Here is a 13,742-nt window from a genome sequence, read left to right on the forward strand (position 1 = left end):
CAAACATGTATGCAAGAAGATACAGCTTAGCATATCAATTGTTTGATCACTGAAGCAATGAAATTAGGCAAAGAGTAGTCGGTTGTGGGTACTTTTATAATATGGGTTATGAATGTGAAGGGATAAAAGATTAAGATTTGTAGATATTTACTCCTTAAAGTTTTAGAAAGAGATTATATGTTCCTGCTAGTAGAGGTTAAAGAATCTAGAATAAGAGCAACAATATTTTAATGTAGAATTTAGTAGTGAAGATTTTACAGATGTTACTGCACTCCCCTACAATGATAAGTGGTCTGAAATATGGTAACATCAGTAATAAACTCTTTGTAATACCAGCACTGGGATACCAAATGAAACGAAATGTCAGCATGTATGCGAATTTAGAGGGGCATCGGAATGCAAGTGTATAGTGACCACGAATAGCTGAAAGGCTAAGGAGCAACATCTTCATTTGAATGAATAGGGAAAAATGGTAGGATGCTTTGTACATTGGTGAGTGTTTCTGATGCCATGCACTCGATATAATGACTGTGTTGGAGAGTACTCAGGTCAGGTGAATCCACAGAAGGAATGACCTGACACTTATTAGGGGAAGTAGATTTGTAAAGGAACACTGGCATCTTAAATTGAAAGGTAATTAAGAAGTACCTATCCATAGAAAGTGGTGTAGAAGGAAGTAATTGTTCTCATTCATGAAGGGTTCTCCAAACTAGAACAATGTGAAGAGACTTACGTGGCTAGTGTCAAAGGAGGACAGCAGCATTGACTTTACAAGTGTCTGGGATTTGCATTTAGCAACCACAGATGAAATTTACAGATTAGCATATAGCTAAATGGGTACATAAAAATTTAAGCATTTAGTCAGTCAAGTAGCAATGGCTACCTAGTTTGCTTAAGAGAGCCACAGTATATGGCCATCAATATAAGGTGTCAAGGCAAAAGGATTTCATAAGGTGTTTTGACAGATACAGTGGAAATATACAGATAACTGGCTAAACCAACAGTAGGCATAAAGTTACAGGTATGTTAAGAGTGAGATGACTTAATAAGAAAGATAGTCTCTTGGCAGAGTGAAATATTATGCATATGAACTTATGAACAGACCAAAGTTACAGTGAAAGGTAATTTTAAGGTGTAATGGTTGAAATGGAGAGCAGAACTCTTGTTCAGTCTTAAAAGGAAAGTCTATGTATGTGATAATGTTTACAGTCATATAAACTGAGAAGTGGTAACTGATATTGTGGATGTTGTGACATAAATGAAACTATGTGATCAAAAGCAGTGCACCTGATAAATACAAAAAAGGGCTCCGATTAATAAAGACAGAAGTGAAAGTTATTGAATTGCATTTGAAAGACAAGAGCTAAGCTCTCATCTACTTTCTAAGTTATGCAATAAACGTCTGAGCAGGCCAAATGAGACATTAATTGTAAATAGTGTTATGGTAAATAAAATTGCCATATTGCAGGATGTTGTAAGTAGTTAATTAAAATGGTTTTCATGACACCTTTCATCTTGGTGGGCAGATATGAAGTGTGACAAGACATTTTTATGAAATGATATGTCCCACTTCCAGGATTCTATGACAACGAAAGATGAAGTAAGCGTAGGGCATGGGATGGGGTTGGGGATATATTATTATGAATGTGTAGATGGGAGAACATTGTGAACCCACCACATCCACAAGACAGGGCAGCAAGTGGGTGTCTCCACCTGCTGTTGTTTGGTCATTTTGTTTTAGGGCGCAATAACAACTGGGGTCAAACGTGCCCAAGTCAAAAGTATAGAACACGAAGACGGAGAGGAGATAAAAAATGACTATACATCAATCCCAATTGACATAAGAGACATCAGCTAAGAACAGAAATATGGAGAAAGGGCTACAAAAGACACTATACAGAAACAGAGGTTCAGAACTAAAAATTGGCCTTTGCCATATTGCTATGACGGATGAGAAGTAAAACGTGATTGGCAGCCCGCATGTCATTTGCTGAAATGGCCGATAACTCAGACAGCAAACACAAGCGGGAACATAAATGGTTAAGAAAAGGGCATTCCGTCAGGAAGTGGCGGACAGTTAAAACTTGTGCGCAATGTATACAGAGTGGTGGGGGAGCGCCACTTAACAAATGACGATGGCTTAAAAGGCAGTGCCCTATACACAACGTAGTGAAAATGACCTCTTCCCAGCGGGAGGGCTGAGAGGAGGTTGTCCAAGCCACTGGGAGAGGCTTTATAATGTGGAGCTTATTCCCATATGGGGAGGACCAACGGCAATGCCAAAGTGACACCACCTCCTGACAGATGGCAACACACAGATCACTGGAGGGAATGTAGGAACTAGTGGGCTGAGTACGAGGACTGCAGCCTTGGCAGCAGCATCAGCAGCCTCATTTCCTGCCAGACCAACATGACCAGGAATCCACATAAACATCACAGTAGCTCCACCAATAGTGAGCAAGTGACTTTTCCTGGACCCATTGCACTAAGGGGTGAGTGGTGTACAGCACACATAGACTTTGAAGGGCGCTGAGAGAGTCTGAGCAGAGGACGCAATTGAAAAATCTGTGTTGCTGAATGTACTCCATGGCCTGATACAGGGCAAAGAGCTGGGCTGTAAGTACTGAGCAGTGTGTCAGAAGTCAATATTGAAAAATGGTGGCACCGATGATGAAGGCACACCCGACACCACGGTCAGTCTGAGAGCCATCAGTTTGTGTAAAGGTACTATCGCAGTTCCGTGCAAAGGTCATGAAACTTACTGTGATAGAGCGAGGCCGGAGTAGTGTCCTTAGGAAGCAAATAAAGGCTAATGTTAACATGGGCCGTTGCATGAAGCCAAGGTGGTGAAGGGTTCACACCCACCAGGCTTGTTGCAGGTAGGGTGAAGTTAAGGTGCTGGAGCAAGTACCAAAAGCGGACTCCAGGGTATAACAAAGAGAGATGCACCCTATATTGGTGGTCAAAGGAATCATTGAAGAAGGAGGCACAGGATGGGTGGCCATGCATGGCAGACAAACGGCATGCATACCTGCTGAGGAGAAAGTCATGGTTATAGGACAGTGGTAGTTCAGCAGCTTCAGCATACAGACTCTCAACCGGGCTAGTGTAAAAGGCACCAGTGGCCAAATGGATGCTACAACTGTGGATAGTGCTGAGACGGTGTAGAGGGATGGACATGCAGATGCATAAACAAAGCACCCATAGTCTAGTTTCGAACAGACAAGGAACCGGTACAAACAGATGAGGGTGGTTCAATCTGCACCCCAAGAAGTACCATTGAGGACACATACGACATTTAGACACCACGTATAGCTGCCAGGTAAGACACATGGGAGGACCAAGAGTGTTTCCTATCGAGTATGATGCTCAGGAATTTTGTAGTTTCAACGAACGGAAGAGCAACAGGCCCAAGATGTAAAAAAGGTGGAAGAAACCAATTCCTCCACCACAAATTCATACAAACTGTTTTGTCATTGGAAAAATGAAAGCTATTGTTGATGTTCCATGAGTAAAGACAACTGAGACACCGCTGAAGACCCTGCTCAAGAATACAGGTCTGTGGAGAACTGCAATAGATGACAAAATCATCAATGAAAAGGGAGCCAGAGATGCCAGGTGGGAGACAGATCCTTATAGGGTTAATGGTGATACCAAAGAGGACGTCACTCAGGATGGAGCCCTGAGGCACACCGGTTTCCTGGACAAAGGTGTCCGACAAGGTAGAACCCACACGCACCTTGAAAAATTGGTCTTTTAAACATTCCTGAAGGAAATGCGTCAGGTGCCCATGGAAGCTCCATGTGTAGAGAGTAGCAGTTCTCCAACAGGTGTCGTAGGCCTTCTCCAAATAAAAAAAAATGGCCACAGTCTGGTATTTCCACAGAATACCATTCACGATATGGGTGGACAAAGTAAAGAGGTGATCAAATGCAGAGCAGCATGCTCGAAATCCACACTGTGCAGTCGATAGTGAATTGCGAGACTTGAGGCACGATGCCAGCTGGGCATGAATCATACATTCTGTCAGCTTGCAAACACAACTGGTGAGAGAGATGGGGTGGTAGCTAGAAGGAAGATTTTGTCCTTACCATCTTTCCTTCCAGGAAACATGCTCTCTGTCCAGATGCAATTGTACATATTAAACAGAAAGGGCTTGTCCACAAGTGAAAGGTGCTGCAACATCTGAATGTGGACAGCATCTGGTCCTGTGGTGGAGGATCAGGATGAATGGAGAGAATGATCTAGCTCCCTCATAGTAAAGGCAGCATTGTAGCACTCACGATTCTGAGAAGAGAACGGTATCACCCGAGCCTCCTCCACTAGTTTCCAATGAAGGAAGGCATGGAGATAGTAGGAAGAGCTCTAAATTTCCACAAAATTGTGACCCAAGGTGTTGGAGATAGCAGTAGGGTTGACAATGGCATTGTCTGCTACTGTCAGGCCAGAAATTGGCTAATGGATTGGTCCCACAGGGTCGTTGGAGTTTGGCCCACATGACAGAGGAAGGGGTGGAACTGTTAAAAGAACTAGTGCATGAAATCCAGCTAGCTTTTTTGCTATCCTGAAGAATGCAACAACACTTTGCACGCATCTGTTTATAATGCATGCAGTTTGCTATCATAGGGTGGCAGTTAAAAACATGGAGAACACATCAGTACACGCAAATGGTGTTGCAGCAGGCCTCAGTCCACCAAGGGACTGGGATGTGGCATGGTAAAGAGGAAGTGTGAGGAATGGAATGCTCTGCAGCAGTAAGAATAATGTTGGTCAGATATTCCACCTGGTCATCATAACTGGGGAAATCTTGTTCTTAGTAGGTCGTCAGGGAGGAGTAAAGCCACTAGTCAGCCTTAGTAAGCTCCCATTTGGGTGTGCACTGAGGTAGGGTAGGAGTCAGCAAATGGATAGCACATGGGAAATGGTCACTCGAGTAGGTGTCAGCAAGAATGGACAACTCAAGATGATGGGCAAGCTGGGCAGTGCAGAAGGAGAGGTGTAACGGGAAGAGGTGCGTGAGGCATCAGAAAGGAATGTGGGTGCCCCAGTTTTAAGGCAGAAGAGGTTAAGCTGATTAAGAAGATCAGCCAAGACGGCATCTCTCTGAGAGGTTCTGGGGAACCCCAAAGGGGATGATGTGCATTAAAGTCACTGACTAGCAGAAATGGTGGAGGTACCTGCTCAATAAGCTGATGGAAGTCTGCCTTTGTGACTTTGAATGACAGAGGGACATAAATGGTACAAAGGGAAAAAGTCAGATGAGGAAAGAAAAGGTGAACTGCAACGGCTTGAGGATGGGTAGTCAGGGAGATGGGATAACTATGAACATTGTCCCATATGAGGAGAATGATGCCACCATGAGATTGAATGCTGACCTCAGGAGGAAGGTCAAAACAAACCGGAAGGAAATGTGAAAGCTCTAAGCAGTCTTGAGGATGTAATTTTGTTTCCTGAAGGCAGAGTACAAGGGGACACTGTGGTGCTAAAAGTAGCCATAAATCCTCTTTGTGGGATTGAAAGCTGCAAACGTCCCATTGGAGGAGAGTCATGATGAGGCAGAAATGAAGGGGTGTCACCTTGGTGGCTGCTGAATGACAGCCTGCAAAGACTCACTGCTACAGAGTGCAGAAGCAGCAGGATCCTGCTCCATGAGGTCCACAGAAGCATCGGCTTCCTTGTTACTGTTGGTCTCTGGAGTCCAATGCAGAAAAATGGTTGGTGGGCACTGGTGACACAGAGACCAACCAGGCTAAGGTATCACGTGGCAACAATGTCAAAGAGGATCTTCTAGGTGGCAAAAGAGAAGACTGTTTGCCTTTGTTGGACTTCTTTGAGCCTTTACAGTTAGCAGAGGAAGACTCACCTGTTGGTTGGCTGGAGAGACATAGGAAGTCTTCACAGGAGTATTTCTGTCCTTTCTGGCCTACCAGTTGTGTAGCTTACCTTGACACTGGGTGATTTCACAATCTCAGATCTGAATTTGAGGTTACACATCTGCTTGGCCATGTCCTTCATGTAGGAAGAGGTAGCAGAATAGAACTATACGTGCCAGACAAGAGAACGCAAAGTTTGCGACTATACAATAACTTGTGAGCGACTGGGTAAGGCAGTTATTCCTTTATCTGGATCTCCTGGACAGCCTGCTCATCAAGATACATGGGACAATCCTGAGAGGAGGTGGCTTGGCCACCATTACAGTTGATACAGCAGGGAGAGGGAGGTGTACAACCGCCCTCATGCACATCCCTACCACAGGTGACACGTTTGACTGAGTGTTTACAAGACGTTCTAGTTTGGTTGAAACGATGACACTGGTAGCAGGACATTGGGATCAGAATGTATGATCGGACTGTGATAATTTCATAGCTTGCTTTGATCTTGGATGGAAGCACCACTCTATCAAATGTGAGAAAAAAAGTGCGGGTGGGCATTAGGGATGAATCTACCTTTTTCATCACCTGATGGATGGCAATGACACCCTAATCAGAGAGGTATGATTAGAATTCAGCCTTGATCAGACCGTTGAGCAGCCTAGTATAAATAATGCCACAGGAAGAATTCAGAGTTCTGTGGGCCCCGACACGAGCATGATAGCCGTGGAGGAGTGAGGCAGCAAGCAGTGGTTGTGCTTGAAAATCAGAAGTAGTCTCCAAAAGCAAAGTGCCATTCCATAAACGAGAGCAGAATTTCACAAGATCAGCAATTGCCTCAACGCCTTTCTGAATAATAAATGGATTTACATGAAACCATAAGGAACAGTAGTGCAGCTGGAAGAGTCTTTGAATCATTAACCTCATTCCATTTACATTTTGTAGAGGCAGATTGTGAAGATGATTGGCTCATTGTGAGAAAATCTCCCACTGAAAACTGTGGTCAGACTGTTCTTATGTCAATGCATAACATTCCCAATAACACCCCAGACATGTTCCCCAAGGGAGTGGGAAAAGAATAGCAAGAGGACAGACATGCAGCATGGAAGGGAAAAGATGCTGCAAAGGCTGGGGTCCCGTGGTGGCCAAGCACGAATCCGCTAAAGAGTGGCAAGCCCCCTGGGGGGTCCACTTGCTGTGAGTGACTGCTTGCTCCCCGGTGTCAACGCTACAAGGGATGCTGTGATGAGTGACTGTTGAACTGGCTTATGTAGTGAGACACTTCTTGTTAGCTTTTACACAAAATGCACATGTTTAAGGAGATCTGTGAATAATTCACTTGGTTATGAAATATGATGCTGTAACAAAAAGTGTGAATACAGTAAGTTTAAAAATCAGTTGTTTATGTCATTCAAGTAGTTTGGAAGACAGTTAATGCCCTCCTTCAGCTCCCATCCACACACAAGGAGACAAATTCCTTTGAAGATTGCTGGAATGTGGTAGGTTGACCCTTGCAAACATCAAAAAGGGTGACTCAAGAAATTTTATCAAATAAATCTACTGATATCAAACATAGTAGAGTTACAGATCACCCACAGGGAATGTAACATTGTTAATATACCAAAAACTATCCATGTTCCACTGCAACATCTGCTGTTCTTCCATCAAAGAAAATTCAGTCGGGTCAGCGGAAGGTTGCACTGAATGTTGTCACATGGCATTAGCGCATGCAAGAATACTCACGGAAACTGGTTGCTTCTCACTTTTGCATTTTCGGACTTAATGGGTTGCATACAGTTTGGTGCTCTGTGTAATCCTAGGGACATGCCGCCCAAACTGGTGAAAGGCCAAAAAAAAAAATAATGCTGTCTTGAGTCACCAATGTAGGAATTCAGGTAGCAGTGAGTGTGAATGATATTCAAAATTGGAGGCAGCACAACAAAGTCAATGAGTTCCAAAGAGATAGTTAATAATTTTTTTGTGTTGATACTAGTGATGACTGTCAGTGTTGGTAGCCCATGCTGCCACAAACTTCTATTACCCATACATGAGAATGAAAGTGCAGACTGAAAGTTGGTAGAATGTGTTGTGCTTAACAGAACATCACATGTAAATCACTGAAATTGAATATATACCTCTTGACAGACTTAGGCTAATTTCATATTACTATTAAATCAGCAAGAAGGAAGGGGGAGAGGCTATATATACAAAAAATGGAATGCCCCAAACATATCATGTTGAACAGTGCTTTGAATGCTCTGCCACACTATTGGATCCAGAAACACCCAACTTATTGGTACCAACATCTTGTAGGGAAACTTCTTAAGCTTCGTAAAGCAACTAGAGGCAGTATTAAAAATATTATGCAAGCTCCACCCAAAAACCATATTTGTCATCTACATCTACATACATACTTCACAAATCTCTGTGAAGTGCATGTCAGAGAAAATGGTTAGGGTTTCTTCCCATTCCAGTTGCTTATGAACTGCTAAAAGAATGACTACTTAAATGCTTCTTTGTATGTCATAATTAGTCCAACCTCGATTTCACAATTCCTACAGGAATGGTACATGGAGGGCACGTTTATTTTCTAATAACAGAAAATTCAGGCTGGAATAACAATATCAAAACATATCTGGAGATGACAGTGTGAATGTGTGAGTGTTTTGTGTTGTATACATCTGATGAAGGACTTTGATAGCTAATAATACCAAACAGTCTTTTTTCAATGTGCCTGTGTGCCACTCAACACCTCTTCTATTCGTGAGTACCAATCCATCCTTTTCATGATGTTTATTTTCTGTCATAGAGCAATGACTGAAGAAAAGTAGAGTAGTTGATGTACAGCACTGGATTATTTTTCCACAGCAAAGTTCTCAATGAGGATTGAAAGACACAGTTCAACAGACACTGATTGTCAAATACTGACAGTAAAATATGCTGACCAACTTTGTTTTGATAGTAGAAGATAAGTACTGTCATCAGGTTGCCCTCCATGGGGTGGGTGCACACAACGACTGTGGTTATATTGGGTTAGATAGAGTAGCAATCAGTCGTGGAATTAAGTTGCTTTAATATGACATTTACAGTCACAACACAGATCGGATTTCGACCTGATGACCTGACACAGGTCGAAATCTGATCTGCGTTGTGACTGTAAATGTCATATTAAAGCAACTTAATTCCATGACTGATTGCTGCTCTATCTAACCCAGATAAGTATTGTATTGCAGAATCATAAACAATGACATTATAATGATGTTTATCAAAAAATTATGACAGGACTGCTGAAAAGAGATTTATCAAGCAGTTTGTATGAAAAATTTTTCTTTTTCTTTAACATATTCTTGCAGCATATCAGTCTTGCTTTCCACTTAAACAAGAAAAAAATGTGAACAGATGTAAAGAAAAGTAACCTGTGCTGGGAAGAGAGGTCTGTACCTAATTCAGAGGATGAGCTAGTGGCGTAGCGAGGGGATGGGGGGGAGGGGGTGGGGAGGCAAGTGGGTCTATCGTGCCCTAAGTGCAGCAGAGGGGTGCCAAATAGTCTTCAAGACAAACAAGATTTTTTACAGAAAATATGTTATTATTAGAGAAAATTCTGTATACTATATTACTACATGTGTTTCTGGAGGGGGAGGGATGCATCAGTGAAGTGTAGTCTCATATCCTGGGCCTTGAAGAAGGGAGGATTGGGAGGGGGGAGAGAGCAATAAAGTGTTGTGCCCTGGGCGCCAAGGGAGGAGGTGAGGTGTGCCAATAAGTGTCATGCGCCACTGAGACAAGCTGAAGTCAGTATACGAAATGTCATTACCATCAGTATTGTAACATCTCTTATCTAAAAAAGTAAAACACATTACTACAAAAGTGAAAATGATTTGGAACATTGTTAAATAGGAAACAAACAAAAACAGCTGTGGTAAGAGTGATAACACATTGAAATCATTGGCTACTGAACTCAATGGCTACTTTCTCATAGCTTAAAGTACTGGTGAGCAATACTGTCTCATAATTTATTACTTTCCTCAACTGAATTTTTGTTTGATATAAAAAGCTTGTACTAGGCACATTCCTACCACTACCAATTCCCATGAGATTACTGAGTCATTTGGGAGCTTAAGTGGTAGAGAAACAGAAGCATAACAAATGTAATATCTGACCTGAGGCTTCATACACCAACTTAAAAAATCTAATTTTGCTTTGACACTAATAGTATATCACTCATTTCCTCTTGGTGACAAATTCAGTTGTTACATTCTCTTATTATTTTTAACTTATGCTGAGTACTTTGTGTCTCTTGACTTAGCTCAAGATACTGTATATTTAACTGTTATATGTTGTGACTGGTTCTGTTCCTGTTGTGAAAAGGTAAACAGCACATGAGTAGTAAATCTGTAAAAGCAGCAGCATATCTTTCACATATTAAGTTGGTATTTTAAAAAGAATATGATGTGTATAAGAGTTTCTCCTGATGCAAACACAATGCTAATCACAGCATTAACAAAACAATTTTTCAAAACCTCTAAATATATTTTCTTTATGGTAAATTTTCAAAAATGAGTAGTTTATTATATAACTGGATTTTCTTCTCACCAAATCACTGGTGCCCTATACAGTGTGTGAAATTTAATCCCATCCTCTTCACCTATATCCAGCCATTCTACAGGAACTGTAGAAAGAAGTTTGTAGAAATCTGGATTATGCTTCTTCATATGGTTACCAACATAAAATCCATCTGTTATTAGATTTTCTCCACCAGGTCCATCTGTCTGTACCAGACAGTGGAGTAGATTCAACTGAAACAGTAATGTTTTCAATGACCTTTGCTTGCAGCACTATACAATGAAGTAGAAAATTGAATTATACACACAATGAATTTATAGGTTGTACAAAGGAATAATTACCCCTGGTTTGTATTCGTAGTATGGCAGGTCAGTATGCATTTGTAGTGGTGTATTGAGATATGCAGAATTTGTTGTGCCTGGTTTGTGTTTTACTTCAAATGTCTCTCTGCAAGAAGAGAAGATAGACTCAGATTATCAGTCATCATAAAGACCAACAAGTACATTAATGGGTTAATCCAATATTGTTTTTGTTTGTATGAGTCAAGGAAAAAAGTTACCTGGAAGGTGTAAATGTGTGTATGACTCTGGGTGTGTGTTTTTCTAAATCTGAAGTTTTTCTAAATCTTAAGGACTTTGTCTGATAGCTTAATCTGCTTTTAAATGTGCATGTCTGCTGCTCAACACCTCATCTATGTTGTGATAAGCAGTTTATCCTAATTCATACTAAATTCACATATAGTATGCTGTGGTTTTCAGTATCTTTGCAGTAGAGATTACACAAACTAATGTTGGTAGAACAGTTTAAATCTGAAGTCCATTACTAGCTACAATCCAACCGAAGAGGGTGTTTCTTGTCTTTCTCCATGTATTAACCGTATCGCTTAGCCTCTTATAGGCAGTATAATGTGGAGGTAGAACTGCAGTGCAACCTGGTGTTTGTCACACAAAATTTCTTTTTCAGGATTAGAGATCTATCTAGCACCAGAAAAGAATTTTAGAACTGATCAGATATTGAGCATTAGTTATTTAGCTTAATAATGAAACTTACTGTATTTACTCGAATCTAAGCCGCACTTTTTTTCCGGTTTTCGTAATCCAAAAAACCGCCTGCAGCTTAGAATCGAGTGCAAAGCTAGCGGAAGTTATGAAAAATGTTCGTACTAGAGTTGTGGTGATTCGTGAATGAGTCGTTCATTTGAACGACTCTAAATAAAGAATCGTAAGAATCGAATCGTGATACGGACGAATCGTCGTTCAAAAGAATCGTAAGAACGATTCCACGTTTCCAAGTCGTGATGATTCCAAGTTCCAACGATTCATCGATTCTTAGTACGCTATGCTTCGAAGGCATCTTCCGGAATCATGCCGAGTCGTGCCGAATGATTACGACCGCCAGATGGCAGTCAAGTGGAGGATGCGTGTGAACAAAGGAAGCTCGGAAGGAACAAACGAAGTTCGTGGGCCGTAATATTACTCGACATGAAAACCAAGCTGACACTTGGCGGTGGCTGATGGGAACGAGCATAAAGGCATTTCCCATTTACTGTCCCTATATAGTGCACATACGCGGATTCGTATCATCCTACGTTTTTCTGTGCTCTTTCCAATTCCACAGCACCTTATATTTCACAATAAAGCAACTGTCAGCCCTCACACACTGCAAATTTAGCTTAACTTTTGTTTCGTCGAAATACAAAGCATAGGTATTTTGCTTTTAATTTGTCTGAGAACTTGCTTCTGCCACTACTATTTACGTGAGAAGACGACATACTTCTAAAGTGTAGGACACAATCGTATACAGCGACATTACTTCACTGCTAATTTGCTAATTCTGTTAGTTCCACCAGTCCCGCCACTAAATGGCTGTTGCACTAGACCAATATTACAGAGCCTACATACCGTCTTTAAACTAAAGCTTTTTAAGTAATAATTTCCAGTTCGAGTTTTAAAATGTTATCCTGTTCACATTCATATTAAATTTTAGTGAAGTAATGTCGACGTATACGACTGAATCCTATTGTGTAGAAGTATGTCGTCTTCTCACGTAAACAGTAGTGACGGCGGCAAGTTCTCAGACAAATTAAAAGCCAAATACCTATGCTTTGTATTTAGAAGAAATGAAAGTTAAGCTAAATTTCCTGTGTGGGAGGGCTGTCAGCTGCGTTATGAATTACAAGGGTGATGTGGACTTGGAAAGACATCTTAGCACAGGAAAACTTAGAATGATATGAGCCAAACCACGTCTGCCTCACTGCTAGATTTTGTTATTATAAAACAGACGTCTGCAGTTAGGCGCATTCAAGCCACACAACCAAACTGGCATACCACGTAATTTTGCACCACCTTCCGCACAAATCGACTCCTCTCTCCTGGCATACTGAAATAAAACAATAGATGCAATCAAATCAAACGTGACCTTTCAACAATTAAGGCATTACACGTATAAATCGAGAATCGCACTTGTAACGTCATATGCATGTTTACTCATAAATAAACTATTTCTGGCATATCTTATCAGTTCGATTCTAACCCCTTTGACAATTTTAGACCTGTCCTGCCATCTGTGAGTAAGATGTAGAACTTTTTGCATTCCGTAAGAATCGTGCCATCGCAGACTAGAATGAATCGTGAAAGAATCGTGAACGAATCGTAGGAATTGATTCGCAATGTGAGATTGAATCGTAGGAATCGAATCAGGAAAAAGAATCGTGTTGCCCAACTCTAGTTCGTACGTGCCGCCACAACTAACTTCTGCTGGCGAATACATGTAGCCCTACCCAAGCATACTTTGTAGGCACAAAGATAAATACTGGCGCCAAAACCTCTGCTTCAGTAAATAATTTTTTTTTAAAAAAGTGGAAGACGAGATTTCTTTTTTCTCCGCCACGAGTTTCGACCACTGCATTTTCATACATTATCCAACGAAGTAAATACAAATTCCGTATTGTTCATCTTCGAATGTAGCACAGTTTCAGTGTACTAAGAAAATCTGACTGGCAAGACTGTTTGGGATGTTTGTCAATATGGCCAACTCTACGTTCTGAATTTTTTCCTACCTGTGAGAAGAGATGGTTGCTAATAGGAACCTGATGAATTGTGAATCACATGCAGTATTCTCTTCACCATAAGAATAATACGAATATAAACATTTTGCCATGTATTCTTTCGTGTTTGCTGCTATCTCATTTAAATCCTGTCTGCCTAATAAACTACAAAACTATAGAGTGAGACAACAGCAAACGTGGAAGAATATACATATCATGTCATGTTTATATTCGTATTATTCTTATGTCTAATAGTGATACAG

General features: G+C 41.1%; 1 protein-coding gene across 1 annotated transcript in view; it reads right to left on the bottom strand.

Moving 5' to 3' along the window:
* Positions 1-13,742, bottom strand: part of LOC126165666 (gamma-butyrobetaine dioxygenase-like) — a 207,110-nt gene that overhangs the window by 18,098 nt on the left and 175,270 nt on the right. Inside the window, exons 6-7 of the mRNA XM_049920339.1 lie at positions 10,775-10,880; positions 10,464-10,666 (exon numbers count right to left, since the gene is read on the bottom strand). Coding sequence (XP_049776296.1) covers positions 10,464-10,666; positions 10,775-10,880 — 309 coding nt within the window. The remainder of the gene's footprint in view (positions 1-10,463; positions 10,667-10,774; positions 10,881-13,742) is intronic.

Source organism: Schistocerca cancellata, chromosome 1, assembly GCF_023864275.1.
Source record: "Schistocerca cancellata isolate TAMUIC-IGC-003103 chromosome 1, iqSchCanc2.1, whole genome shotgun sequence".
NCBI lineage: Eukaryota > Metazoa > Arthropoda > Insecta > Orthoptera > Acrididae > Schistocerca > Schistocerca cancellata.